We start from the raw sequence: 14,889 nt of genomic DNA on the forward strand, positions 1-14,889 counted from the left end.
GATATGGATTTGGTCATGTGTTACCAAGATTTCTTGTTGTGCTAATATTAGTAATAAGTTAATTACTTTGCGTAAGAGAGCTTTTTTGGTTGTGTTAATTTGGCGCTAATCCTTTGTTAGATTGATGACGAGAATGTAGCTATGCATGAATTATATAAATCAATGAAGCTTGCTAGATCATTCTCTGCATGCCTGTAGCTGAAAATATTATTAATTAAGCCATTAGTCTTTATAATTAAATGTGCAGTTTGTGTAAGATAATATAGTGCTCTTTCATGGTTTTTTTTTTTTTTTGTGTTGTCTTATATTTCTTGTCCTCTTTTAAGAGGGAAAAGGTGTAAGATGTGTTTGTATGTGTATAATGTACGGAAAAGTCAAAAATGCAAATAGACACAGTAGCTCCCTTTCCACAAATAAAGTACATATACACTCAGAAGGCCTAACTATTACCTTCGGTTGCTACTTCACCGAACACGTCGACATCTTATACTAGACAACACCGGATCAGCAAGAGGAGCTCTAACTCTTCGTGTTGCTGATAGAGAAGAGGAAGAAGATGACAATGTCATGACCGATTTTGAAGTAGAACCCGACTTGCACATGATCTCAAACTCTTCAAGAGTAGATAACACATCAGACATATTTGGCCTCAACTTAGCCTCTTGATTAAGACATTGCAACGCAGTATTAGCAGTCAAACAAGCTCCTTTGTGAGAGTACTGTCCTCCAAGCTTTGTGTCCATTATCCTAAACACTTTCCTTTTGTCTCCTAAGTAAGGTTTTGCCCAATCCACCAGATTTCTTTCCACTCCTACTTTCGATTTGTCTAAAGTTGGACGTCCCGACAGTAACTCGAGCAAGACCACACCAAAACTGTAGACGTCTCTTTTGGTCGTTATCCGACCAGTGGCAACGTATTCAGATGCTGCATAGCATCTGAATAAGTTGATACGAATTCGGATGCTGCATAGCATCCGACCCAAGTGAGTTCCCATCACTTGGGTCGATACGTGTGTTCTGTCTCCTGTTGGCCCTTCTTTCGCCAATCCCAAATCAGAAAGCTTCGCATTGAACTCCTACGTAGACATGGACATATAAATCAATCAGAAATGCGCAAGTCAAAACCAAACCATAATATGTTTATAACCTAATTAATTTTATTACTTTAACCAAATTCAACCAAATGCAACAAATACTTTTGTTTGGTTTGCATTAAATCTCAACAAAATACGTAAATGTTGTTATTCAATCGTACCGAATCAAGTAAAATATTGGAGGCCTTGAAGTCTCGATATATGACTTGAGCATCGTGAAGGAAAGCAAGTCCTCTCGCCGCACTAATCGCCACTTTCATCCTTGTTCTCCACGGAATCGGCTCTGCCCCACCTACACAGTATTACAGATTTTTTATTTCAAAATTATTTTATCAATAACATTTTGCAAATCTGTATAGAAAACAGAGGCCCATAACTTTAAAATTCTTTATTACATATAAATTTGTCATTGGTATCCTAATTAGTCTGAGACAGTATATTATTACTTGGGGGACAAGTTTTTACGTCTAAAGAGATGATTCTCCAAGCTTCCCTTTGGCATGTACTCATACACCAAAAGCCGAATGTAATCACCCTTCGACCAATATCCAATTAGTTTCACAAGATTCTTATGGTGAAGCCTCCCAAGACAATCAACCTCCGCCTGCAAAATCAACGATTTCTTATTTAGGTTTTTATGGCTAAAGGCATATATAGAGGGGTAAATTAACGAGCTTACCAACCACTGCCTGTGTCCTTGAAACCCTTCCTCTTTAAGCTTTTTGACAGCAACGACCATGCCTGATCCTGGTTTTGAAGGCGATAAAGTGCGTTCGTCGATCCATCCTTTGTAGACATAACCAAAACCACCTTCACCGATGACACTATTTGGTCTGAAATTCCTAGTGGCTGTCTTTAGCTCGTTAAACGTAAACGCCTTTAGCGTTGGAGATGCTAAGAGCTCTCCTTCCCTTCTCGGAGTTTGAAGAGACGCGAAACTCCTGTCATCGCTGCAACATGGTTGTTGTATGGTTATGCTTGAAAGCCGAGACGATGGACTTCTTTTGGCAGAGATTCTTTGAGGATCCTGAGGAATCAACACATTTTTTAATCAAATATATATGTCTTAACTCATTTTAGGACTTTATAATCAGATACAATATATAACAACAAGTAGAGAAATCCGAGAGAGGTGTTCTGTAGCATACCACGGTAAGAACCAAAGCAATTTCCCATCAGAGAAATTTCAAAATGGATGCAAGAACTGAAATCAAAAGTATCATATCCGAGAAGTGAGCCTATATACAGAAGGAAGAGATCATATAGATCTTAATGTAAGGTAGAGACCGAAGAAAAGGGTATAATGTAACACAAAGAGAAAATGGGAAGAAGAAACAGAGGATAGAGACAGGGCGATGAACAAAAAGAACATACAAAAGAGAAAAGAAAAGCAAAAGAGATGGTCAAACATAAACAAACGTGTGCGCCACTCATCTCTGATTTGGTCTGCTTTCACTTCCAAAATATTTATATCCAATATTTGTGCGCAATATTTGTTGACATGGAAAAATGTTTGACAAAATATACATCAGCGAAAAATGGTTTAAGGTTTACGTATTGATACGTAGTAATAAATCTATATAATTCATTTATTTTAGTGGTTGACAAAATTGTTTTAGTAATTACGTTAATTTGGTAGTATACTAAAACAATTATACTTAAAAACTCAAAATTGGACATCATAATTTTAGATTTCCTTTTATATTAAAGAAAAGGAAACTATTGAGATTATTTTTTCCTATGTATTCGCCTCTGTATCTCTTCCCTTAATGCACATAAAACTGTTTTGAAATCACGATTATGTGGAAAAAACTCTGTCTGAGGATTGAATGGCTGTCTCACCATGTCGTACCACCTGCTTCATGGGATACGATCCGATTGACAATCAATACAAATCACTATGCTTTGATTTTGATTGGAGATATCCTAGTGTTGATATAGAGGACAAAGTGTTGACTTTGGGAGATGGTAAAGGATGGAGACACATTAAATGTACCCATGGACCTTATAGCCCGATACCACCAAATATATGCATCAGCGGTTTTCTCTACTATGGTGCTTATAGCTTATCCCAAACCAAAGATTCAATTATCGTGTGTTTTGATGTTAGATCTGAGCAACTAAGTTTTATCAAAGCACCTAACGTTGTCATGCAACACACTGTATTTGATTTGTTATGAATATGCATCTGATTTATTATAATTTGGCATGGAACAAACAATTAGTAGGGAGATACCATTGCAAAAATGAAACAACTAAACTTTGCTTTTGCTACAAAATTGGAGGAGGAGTGTAGAGCGGATTGATGACACATCGATAAAATGACTTCTAATCCTTAGTCATCCAAATATGTCCCTAACATTTTGATCGTTAACCAAATTTCTTAGATTTCTTCTTCAAAATATTTATCATTTTTAAATAATGTTTTGTAAAAGGAAACGTGTGTACACAATCAATTCATCATCAAAAGGGGTATAAAGGAACATAAATGTAGTGTTCCTTCCAAATCAAAATTACCTGATGTTTTCGTGAGTTTTATTTGTTTAAACCTATTTGATATTTTCATATTTTAATTAAAAAGTTACTTATATTTGTATAGTTTATGACCGGTTGGTCGATCGTTTGGTCTTCTTCCCTTCTCTTGCATCTTCTTAAAAAGTTCAAGGTAATTTTCAACAGTTTGTACTAATGTTGATTCCACTCCTTTTATTATTAATTAGCACTGGTAATATTATTTTTCAGGTTTAGTTTGCATGTTTTGAGGCTAAGTTAGTTAATTATCCATGTTTGATGACCGACTCTGTGATGCTGATCCATTCTAAATTGCAGGCCTCTATTAGCTAATGAGGATAGTTAGTTATAAGAGATATCCAGAACTTCAAGAAAATAAGGCCGAAGATGCTTTTGACATAGTGATGTAAAAGGAAACAGGGGAGATGGTCGAACTCAAACAGAAACAAACAATTTCAATATGTGTATATGTTACAATTATGCGCCTCTGCCTAGTCTCTTGGAAATTTCATTGCCTTCTCTCTCTCTCTCAAAGTTTCTCTCCTCTATTCCACAAGACAATCGTTTATACTATGCCATATCTGGTAGTGCTCTATATTTTTCAAGACACAACATATATGTTCGTTTTGCTGTCACCGGAGACGATGATGATGAAATCAAATTCATTTTGTCGTTGCTAGCTTAGCATTCTAATATATTATTGCAATTCATAATCAATCAACATTTAACCTGATTAGTAATGATGTATCTCTTTCTATCCCGAACTAGTCAAACAGAACAAGAAATAAGATTTGATGTAATTGATAGCTTGAATTAGAACAAGGAGGAGATGTTACAATTACAATTACATTTAAACTGATTAGTAATGATGTATCTCTTTCTATCCCGAACTAGTCAAACAGAATTGGAAACAAGATTTGATGCAATTGATAGCTTGAATTAGAACAAGGAGGAGATGTTACAATTACAACTATATAGCTCTCTGCCTAGTCTCTTAGAAATTTCATTAAAATGAAGAGAGGTGAAAAGAGAACGAAAAGAAGAAGCAAAACCTATCATATCCTTCATCCTTGAGCCCAAAAGTCAGTGAAGAATGGTTTGTTCTAGTTCCTCCATGATCAAGGGATCTTCTTTGAGCCAAGGGATCTTTCTAGTTCCTCCATGAACACTACATTGAAGAAGTGATAATTAGAAACAGCAGATGATGAACAGCATATGAAAAGGGGAGAGAATCTGACCTAAAGATCTCAGAGAATCGAGTATTTTGTTTTGAAGATGTTGTAGTCTGAAGCTTTTGATCTCATCGAGAAGATCCTCACGAGACAACACACCCTTGTTGAAGAGTTTTAAAACGTCATAAAAGGCTTGTAGGAGAACTTTGTTGCCATCGAGAGAAAGAAGAATCGTGTATGGTTGAAGGGTTTTGGGCACCATCTTTTTTGAGCCAAAGGATCTCTCAACTTCTTGAATAAAAGCTGCAAAAATCAAATCAATCAAACATAGATGAAATACAGAAAACTCATAAATGAAAAAACATAGATGAATTCGCCATTTTTGATTAATAATTACAGTGAAATATTTAATAAAGAGTTTTTTAAGAAAATATCGCTTTGTTTACAAATCATCTTCCAAGACTGTTTAATAGATTCAAAAAGAACCTGACCGTCGTTTCAAATGATGAACATGAGGATGATACCATTTTTAACTAATGTCAAATAATAATAATAAACTCATTTTCGGAAATAAGATTATTAACGTTAGAAGAAATAATTAGTAACTATCATTATTAATGATTAAATAAATTGAACTAAAAAAAAACTTTAGAGTCTGTTAATACATAAAATAGTAATGATCGTTAATGAAAAGAGCAGAAATGGAATCTTTAAATTTGAGAGAATCAAAGATCTTGTCCTGAAGATGAACCAGACTAAACTATCTGATTTTGTTATCTCCTAGTGATTGAATCCTAGTGATTGAAGAATCTTTGGAGGAAATCAACTATTATTCAAAAAATTTGTTGAGTCTTGAAAAGTTTCAAGATGGACAAACTAAATCTTCATCTTAAAGAGAAATCGCATAAGGGCAAAGTGAATTTGAAAATTTAGGTGAAAAAATCAAAGTATTTTGACTTGTTCATTTTCCTGATGAAATTCTAAATTCTCTGAAACTATCAAGTTTAAATCTGCTTCATTATTTTCCGTATCATTCTCTCTTCATGTAAATCGATTTACGGATTGTTATAAATGGTTTTGGCAAAATTTCTTGAAGAGCTAGATAATTGTGACATATCTATTAATGGATTTTTGTATAGATATTGGTTGAAATAGATAAATATTTAGGTTAATGTTAATTTATATTTTATTATAATTATTATTTAAATACTATAAATTAAACTAATGGTAAAGAATTATAAAAATACACATATTTAGTTATATCAATAATGTTTTTTTTCTAGTTAGTACTCAAATCATACATCAATCGTTTGTCAATATTCAAGAATATAAAGTAATCACATCTCATCTGAATTCGCTTTATAAAACTATACGTGAGATATGAAATGAAATATCTTATTTTTCTCTTCAATAAGCATTTGGAGCATTTTACTAACTAGTCACTATTCCTTTATGATAAGTGATAACAGTTTTTGGAATAAGGCTGAATTAATGTGATAACCGTTTGTTGGCCTAACTAAGTCTAGTGCATTCAAAAACAATATAAAATTTATTCCATAAAATATGTATATAGGTTGATAGTCCCTCCAAAATATTATGCACTCATGACTCTAAAGTTGTTGTTTTTCTGATGAATAGTTGATAGCCACTCGTTAATATAGATATTTATAAGATTTATTCCAGATTTTAAAAAATTATTCTCCTATCATCTCTTTTTTATTTTAAATTTTAAATGTAGTAAATCATCATATAATACAAAAAGTTAATAAAATGTATATTTTTCTGCATATATTGTGATTTGAATTTTTTTAAAATGAACATATATTACTCAATTAATATAAAAAGTGTGTGTTCAACATATATATATATAGAGTAAATGTACCGTATATAGTAAATTATAAAATTTTAAGAAGTTTATAATTTAAAACTTATATATCTAAAATTAAGAAAAAATTTAAAATTATGAATATTTAAACATATTAAATTTTCAAAATAACACAAACGAATTACATTACATGACAGGTTATATGACATGACATAATTGAATTGATAATACTAAAAGATAAAATATCATTAATATGATACTTCAATACTGATTAAATCCTCATTTTACTATTTTAACAACACCAATATAAAAAATATCGAATCAAACTGATTTAATTAATATTATATTAAACAAATTTGTTGTGCGGTATACCGCAAATTATATAGTAAATCACTAAAATTAACAAAATAGTATGATATAAGATTGGAATCACTCCAACTTAAGATCACACAAGGATCAAGAGATTCCAAGCTTATCTTGCGGAAGGTGGAATTCACGAGCTGGCTCTGAAGCACTCTCTCGTGAATCAAGGGGTGGTACGATGGATAGATGGGTGATTGACTCGCTCAATCGGTGGGATAATCGACTCGCTCGATCAATGAACGAATGAAGGATGTTGATTCACTCAACAAATTTAATCTGCAGGGTTCTGAAGCACTAAGTGAATCAGTCACAAAGAACTAAAGAACAAAGCAATGCAAAGACTCAAACTTTGTAAAGAAAAAAACGTTTCTATTAATTTTTAAAATGATCAAGGGTCATTTACAAATGAACGAACTAACGAGCATATATAGGCTCAGCTACACGTTCTAGTGTTCTAAAACAAGAAAGAAATTGCAACAATTAATGAAAATATGATCGTTGGACCATTATGTGTAGAATCAGTCCAAATAAGGCAAGAAGATGTGTCTTGTATCTCGTTAACTTGGGGAGGAACTGGTGACGTCTTGGAAGCTTCTTGGTCACTTGTGGTAACTCAAATATGCACAAGAATAGAATAGGAAGTAGTCGTTGTGCATTGATGACAATCAGGTCCGAAAAAGGCAAGTAATAATATTGACTCCGCCTGATCCAATGGCTATTATTTCTTGTGAATATCCTCCAAATATTCTTTGATGGTTGTAGAGGTACTCCTGGTTTCCATATGTATCTTTGGGACACGTCCAAGTGAAGGTAAATGAAAGTTTCCTTATTTGGCTTCAAGTAGATCAATGAACATGATTCAAAGGGTGGTTTAGACTTGGGCCTTCTCTTGAGTTGTTCTCCATGGGCTGGGGACTTGTGGTGAATCAAATAGGTGTGTGGGCTTCCTCTAGGGCTGGTCCAAGTGTCAAAAGGCCGAAACTCTTCATAGCTTGCAATGATGTCTGATTCATCTGCGAGTAGTTCAGCATGTCTGTCAGCGAGTAGTTCAAAAGGTCCAGCGAGTAGTCCAACAAGTACTTCAGCTATGACTTCTTGTGTCATCTTTGAATCAGATGAATGGTAAGTGATTCCTTGACGATTTGGTGTTGCCTCATTAAAAACCTTTCTAGGTAAATCCAGTGGGAAAACCCCTAGACAAGGGAAAAAAAGTGCAACAGTCATATCCCAACAATGAGATAATTTGACTTGTTGATGCTTGATCCCTCTTGAACCATTGGACTCTTTAGGGTTAATTTGATGATGAATAATTAACCCTTCTCTTTGTGATTGATCAGAACTCCATTTGGGAAAAGATTCTCCAAGATGTTCTTCGTGGACCGGTTTGGTGTGTGGACTGGTTGGTTCGCCATACTCTCGGTTTGGTTTAGTTCTGATGTCTGCATCATACCCTCTCCCTTGAAAAAGTTTCGTCCTTGAAACTGTACAATCTGCACCAAGAGAAAGCAAATTAGCTTTCATTCGATTTTGGGAGTTTAGGGTCTTACCTCGGTATGGTTTTGGTTTTGTGATGTGTGGTGCATCAAGTTGCTCTCCTTTGAGCAAGAAAGATAGGATCATGCCTCGGTTTTGATCTGGTATCATGGTTGATGTTGTAGTGTCCTTAGCTCCTCCTTGGATCTGAGCTTGAGCTTTGAGATCCGGTGGTTCCTGTTTAATTAAACAAGATTTCGGGAATCTTCTAGTCTCCTTAAGAAATGGGGTGATCACCAATGGTGCTGATTTACCCCGGTTTTGATTTGGAATATTTATGGGTCTTTTCATCTCCGATATATTGCTTTTATGATCCTCTCTTGTACCAGCAATGTTGTTGACACTTTTGGCGAAGAACAAGTGTATTATTACAGCCATGAGATCAATACAAACATGTAAAGGTTTGAACCATTTCTTTTCTACAAAGTATAGCATTAAGTATATCACAAAGTGAATCAACTATTCGGTATGTATTAATAAAAGAAACTGGTTCAATAGGTTTATTTAAAGAACCTATATTTTTCTCACACTCTTTAGTTTTTAATAAGTTTATAATCACATCATTCAAATTATTAGAAATAAATTGAAATAATGGGTTACTTACTTGACATAGTTCATCGATTAGTGTATCATTCAAAATCAACAAGGTTGGTTGATTTAATGTTTGATCCGGTGGTTCTTCTTGCAGCAAGATGTTGTTTGTGTCAACTTCATCTTCTCTAGTGGCTAGTTTGCTCAACTTAAGCTCTGGATTTGATTCCATGTTATCACGCCTTTTGAGTTTCTCTGTTTGCTCCAAACTTAAGATCATGTTGCACGTGGCCTCTCGCTCATCATTATACACGTATGTGGTACCTGTATCTTGCTTGACACTTAAGGATAAAATCAAGTGAATTATGCTTGAAGTTAAATCATTTAAAACAAAGTGTTTGATGCTGCGATCAATTGTTAAATTATTCCAATATCGAACAAGATCATTTGTTTTACTTACTAGAGTACCATGTAGAGTGCTTGATATCAACTTAGCCTTAATGAGGGTGATCTTAAAAGCAAGATCAGGTGGTGTTGAACTTGGTTTTATCTCCACACGTGTCTTAAGGGTTGCTTGCTCATACTCCTTATTTCGGTAATCTTGTGAAGATGTTGTTTCCAAAAGTTGCTCCTCAAAACTTGTGTCATTCTCAACTTCCTTTGAAGTTGCTTCCTTGTAGACTACCTCTTTAGATGTGTCATCCATGCTAAAACATTGACCTGCATCACTACCCCTTGGCAAAGACAAGCGCATTATTCTAGAATTGGAAGTTTCTATGATGTTGATAAACAATCATTTGAACAAGATGCATTCAGTTTTAATTCTAGCAAGGTGGCATCTTCTACTTGTCTTTCAGGACATGTTGCAGCAAAATGACCTCTCTTATGACATCTATAGCATGTCGATTCACTTGACTTTGAAAAATTAAAGGACTTACCTTGTTGAGTTTGTCTCGCGGTTCAAGTGAAGGTGTGGGATCCAATTTTCCTTTTGCACCTGTACCTTTCTCATACTTTTTGGATGAAAGAAAGTGCATCACGTGGTCAAGTTGTTGATAAAAATTAAGCTCAGTTTTCGTGTCACTTACATTGGCGGAATTTTGATCTGGGTTTTGATTGGAACTAACACGCTGGTGTGTAGTCTTCTCTCGACTTGGTTCCTTTGAAGAGTAAGTGTTTTGACTAGGCTGGGACAGAATTTGAGGTGCATATCTCTCCCTCATAAGCAGCTTTAGTTGCCCCCATGTTTTGGGTGATGGCTCCTTAAACCTTCGTCTAACTTTTACTTCTTGGTTCCACCAAAGACTTGCGTTTCCCATGAGTTCTTCAAGACAGTATTTGAGTCTTTCTTCTTTGGGAATGAAATAGTACTTAAAGTATATGTCCATGTTGAGTTCCCATTGTGGATAATCTCTTTTTGTGTCCTGAAAACTCAAAACTCTCAGGTCCAAAATATTTATAACCATTGTTTAGAGATAACCTGAAATTTGTCTTGTAGGTCTGGTTGGGATTTGATAGCAATGGGTCTTTGCTAGTGCCATGTTTGAGCTCTCCTCCTCTTAGCTTACTGGCCCTTGCATCTCTCTCAGCTAGGGGATCACGTCAACCACTTGGAGGTGGTCTAAGCCACATTGATCCTCTTTGAGTCACTTCATGTACCACTTGTGAGTTTGTACGCAAGTATTTGTCTCTCGGTTTTGCTTGACATGAGGATGTAGGCACTTGGTGTGACAAGATGTGATGGTTAGAATTCTGTTTTCGCCTTTGAGGACATCGATAATGGTAGTCCTTCGTTGTTTCTCTATCATACTCCATGCCTTCTCTCTTCTTGAAGTGATTATCATTTCCTGAAAAAGACATAATTGGGGTCAGTGGAGATTTTGAACCATGTCTATAAAAATCATCTTTAAATTTGATCCATGGTTTAGAATAGCCTTTATTGGTGTTGTATGAGTCGGGTGGTTCTGGGTCTGGTGCTTCACAATCTGGTTCATCCCTTGAATCAGAAGCTGAACTACCATCTTGTTGCCACAAAATAGCTTCATAGTTTTCTTCCTCATCCGACGTGACTTGATAGAGCTTTTCTCCTTCGATTTCTTCATCCGAATAAAACTCAATAGACTTCATGTTTGCTCTGGTGTTCGTGATAGAAGAATCTTGCACAAGCAAAAGAAAGATGTATCAAAAGTAAATCAACAAATAAAGAATGAGAGACAAAATAGAAATGATTTTTTTTTTTTACGAAATCCAAAAAATTCAAATAACAAAATGAAAAATCAATTTTAATATAAATATATATATATATATATATTTTGAGTTTTTTTAAAAATATAAAATTCGAAAATTAACTAAAATAACAAATGATATGTTTTTATGGCTTTTTTTTAATAAATAGGGAATTAAATAATAAACTGAATCACACAACTCTTTTTTTTAAAACTGAAGCAAATAAACAAGAGAAAGCAAGAAATAAATTTTTTATTTGGTTTTAGGTTTTATAATAAACTGAAACAAAAATTAAAAAAGATATAGGTTGAAGAGATACAACCTTGGGGTAGGAGCTTTCGAAGCTCTGATACCAGATGATATAAGATTGGAATCACGAGTTGGCTCTGAAGCACTCTCTCGTGAATCAAGGGGTGGTACGATGGATAGATGGGTGATTGAATCGCTCAATCGGTGGGATAATCGACTCGCTCGATCAATGAACGAATGAAGGATGTTGAAATACTCAACAAACTTAATCCGCAGGGTTCTGAAGCACTAAGTGAATCACTCACAAAGAACTAAAGAACAAAGCAATACCAAGACTCAAACTTTGTAAAGAAGAAAACGTTTCTATTACTTTTTAAAATGATCAAGGGTCATTTACAAATGAACGAACTAATGAGCATATATAGGCTCAGCTACACGTTCTAGTGTTCTAAAACAAGAAAGAAATTGCAACAATTAATGAAAATATGATCGTTGGACCATTATGTGTAGAATCAGTCCAAATAAGGCAAGAAGATGTGCCTTGTATCTCGTTAACTTGGGGAGGAACTGGTGACGTCTTGGAAGCTTCTTGGTCACTTTTGGTAACTCAAATATGCACAAGAATAGAATAGGAAGTAGTCGTTGTGCATTGATGACAATCAGTGGGAAGTAATAATATTGAATCCGCCTGATCCAATGGCTATTACTTTTTGTGAATATCCTCCAAATATTCTCTCGTGGTTGTAGAGGTACTCCTGGTTTCCATATGTAGCTTTGGGACACGTCCAAGTGAAGGTAAATGAAAGTTTCCTTATTTGGCTTCAAGTAGATCAATGAACATGATTCAAAGGGTGGTTTAGACTTGGGTCTTCTCTTGAGTTGTTCTCCATGGGCTGGGGACTTGTGGTGAATCAAATAGGTGTGTGGGCTTCCTCTAGGGCTGGTCCAAGTGTCAAAAGGTTGATACTCTTCATAGCTTGCAATGATGTCTGATTCATCTGCGAGTAGTTCAGCATGTTTGTCAGCGAGTAGTTCAAAAGGTCCAGCGAGTAGTACAACAAGTACTTCAGGTATGACTTCTTGTGTCATCTTTGAATCAGATGAATGGTAAGTGATTCCTTGACGACTTGGTGTTGCCTCATTAATAACCTTTCTAGGTAAATCCAGTGGGAAAAACCCTAGACAAGGGAAAAGGAGTGCAATAGTCATATCCCATCAATGAGATAATTTGACTTGTTGATGTTTGATCCCTCTTGAACTATTGGACTCCTTAGGGTTAATTTGATGATGAATAATTAACCTTTCTCTTTGTGATTGATCAGAACTCCATTTAGGAAAAGATTCTCCAAGATGCTCTTTGTGGACCGATTTGGTGTGTAGACTAGTTGGTTAGCCATGCTCCCGGTTTGGTTTAGTTTTGATGTCCGCATCATAATATATTAGTAAAATTAGTATAAAAAAAAGTATATTAATAAAAAAATAAAAAAAATTGTTTTACGGTATATTGCGCAGGTCATAATCTAGTTCACTTCATATATGAGATGAGTTCTTGCGAAAATTGGTTTCTAAAGTCCAACTTGGATTCGGCATTTGTGTATACATATATTTATAAACCTAAAATTTATTCCAATTTCGACCATTATTGACAAAAGTAAAATACCTTTTTTTTTTAATGTTCACAAAGGAAAATACTATTAAAGTGCATTGCAAAGTGAAATGGCAACGAATGATTTTTTTGCCAACTCTTTAAACAAAGTCCAAAACATTGAACCGCTATCTTTTATGTCATTGCCAGTCACATGCATTTCAATCCCAACTCTCTCTTTTTTTTTCCTTTTTTCTTTGTCTCTTTCCTGTTTCTTTTCTTGAAATGCTATGTTAATTATCAGCAAAATAGGCATATTTTACAATAGATAATCATTACCGATAAGAAAATGGGAGTAAATAAAAATAATGTTTGTTATATATTAGTAATAGAACAAATGAAATGGGACCAAATTTATGGAACAAATGAAATGTAAAACTCCATCCAATTAAGGATTAATTCATACTTTCCGCATTACGTTCCTGCCGGTCATCTATGTTCGGATTGTCCATTGGAAGTGAGTACTTAATTAGGGAACTAAACCTCCATGCACATGGCCACATACCTAGTTATTCTTTACAGGTAATTAATAATTTTGTTAGACTCATAAAATTAATATTTGTTAAGTTTTTTAAAAGAGTTGTTCTTAGAGGAGTGGAATTGCGTGTTGGCATTTGTAGAACTGTCACCCTAAATGCCAAAGATTTTAAATTTTCGAATAAGAAAATATCATTAGAAAAGTACTGCAGTAACCTATAAAACATTAGATTAAGGAGAATGCACATGATCCCATGAAGATTCTTGAATTAATTAAATCCAAAATAGCGCATTTGACAAGCTTAATCTCCCCTAGGTGTTTGGTTGTCAACGTTATATATATATATATAATAGTATAATACGAAGATCAAATCCTCTTGCCTTCATATTCTGTCGCTTTCTTGTTCCCCAATCAATTTTGTTATAACCCCATCTCTTCGTAAACTAATCACTATAACTTTTCCATCCTTCCACAAGCTTTTTAATTTTTATTGCCGTGGTTAATGTAACTCTTTCAGTTTTACTTTACGTGTCAACATATGTCTTGTTACACATATATATATCGCATTCCTCCTGTATACTTTCTCATTCCATAAAAGTATAAAACGGTAAAGATGGTTTAAAGTTTTTGTAAGAGATAGCTTATAAGTCTGATATAATTTATTTTGGAGTCGTCGCCTCGTCGGGCGATGTCAGTGTCGATGAAAGGGTAAAAAGTTTTGGGTCCATTTTCAGAAAGGAGAATGACCACTTTCCAACCCTATTTGTCCTCATCCTCTCCTCGGAATCTGTAAAATTGATGCTCTTTCTTTCACACTTTTTTCACATTTACTTGAACCGTACCCAACTTATATGATTTCTACAGTTCAAGACTGCTACAGTCTATAAATGGAATTCATAATCAATATTTAATAGTAAGGTCTCGTAATTATTCATTTACCTATTTAAGAATAATATTCTCCTTCATTTTGTTGTAGTGTTTTATATTTTTTCACCCGACAGAGCGATTTATGACATAAGCATAATTTGTTTCACGGAAAAGTCTTTTCTGGTGGATTTTAATTTTTTTTTTTTAATTTCTTAGCGTTTCTGTATATGAGTTGTACAATATATACAACCACATGGTTCAGGCTTTTTTTTTATTGTCTAATCATCGGTCCTACATATGATTGATTAATTATTATATTATATGATGAATATTCCGCATATTATTTTACATCATATTACCAAAAAAAAGCTAGTCTGATCTTTTGCTTATGCATA

The 14,889-nt window shown here is 34.4% G+C and overlaps 2 protein-coding genes across 3 annotated transcripts; both read right to left on the minus strand.

Moving 5' to 3' along the window:
- Window positions 1-334: 334 nt before the first annotated feature.
- On the minus strand, window positions 335-1,978 carry LOC104741147 (putative serine/threonine-protein kinase PBL4). Of its 2 annotated transcripts, XM_087485779.1 has the most exons (4): window positions 1,774-1,978; window positions 1,560-1,698; window positions 1,256-1,386; window positions 335-1,076 (listed from the first exon to the last, which is right to left on the minus strand). In XM_087485779.1, the coding sequence occupies exons 1-4, from the start codon at window positions 1,831-1,833 to the stop codon at window positions 465-467; spliced, it is 942 nt and encodes a 313-aa protein (XP_087341905.1). In that variant the 5' UTR covers window positions 1,834-1,978; the 3' UTR covers window positions 335-464. The 2 variants fall into 2 exon arrangements, with proteins under 2 accessions (XP_087341905.1, XP_019091042.2); XM_019235497.2 differs by lacking the exon at window positions 1,774-1,978 and having other exon boundaries at window positions 1,541-1,691.
- Window positions 1,979-7,445: 5,467 nt separating this feature from the next.
- On the minus strand, window positions 7,446-9,735 carry LOC104743505 (uncharacterized). Its single transcript, XM_087486000.1, has 4 exons — window positions 9,486-9,735; window positions 9,103-9,215; window positions 8,513-8,675; window positions 7,446-8,422 (listed from the first exon to the last, which is right to left on the minus strand). The coding sequence occupies exons 1-4, from the start codon at window positions 9,733-9,735 to the stop codon at window positions 7,446-7,448; spliced, it is 1,503 nt and encodes a 500-aa protein (XP_087342126.1).
- Window positions 9,736-14,889: the final 5,154 nt, after the last annotated feature.

Source organism: Camelina sativa, chromosome 14 (genome assembly GCF_030686135.1).
Source record: "Camelina sativa cultivar CO46 ecotype springtype chromosome 14, ASM3068613v1".
NCBI classification, from domain to species: Eukaryota; Viridiplantae; Streptophyta; class Magnoliopsida; order Brassicales; family Brassicaceae; genus Camelina; species Camelina sativa.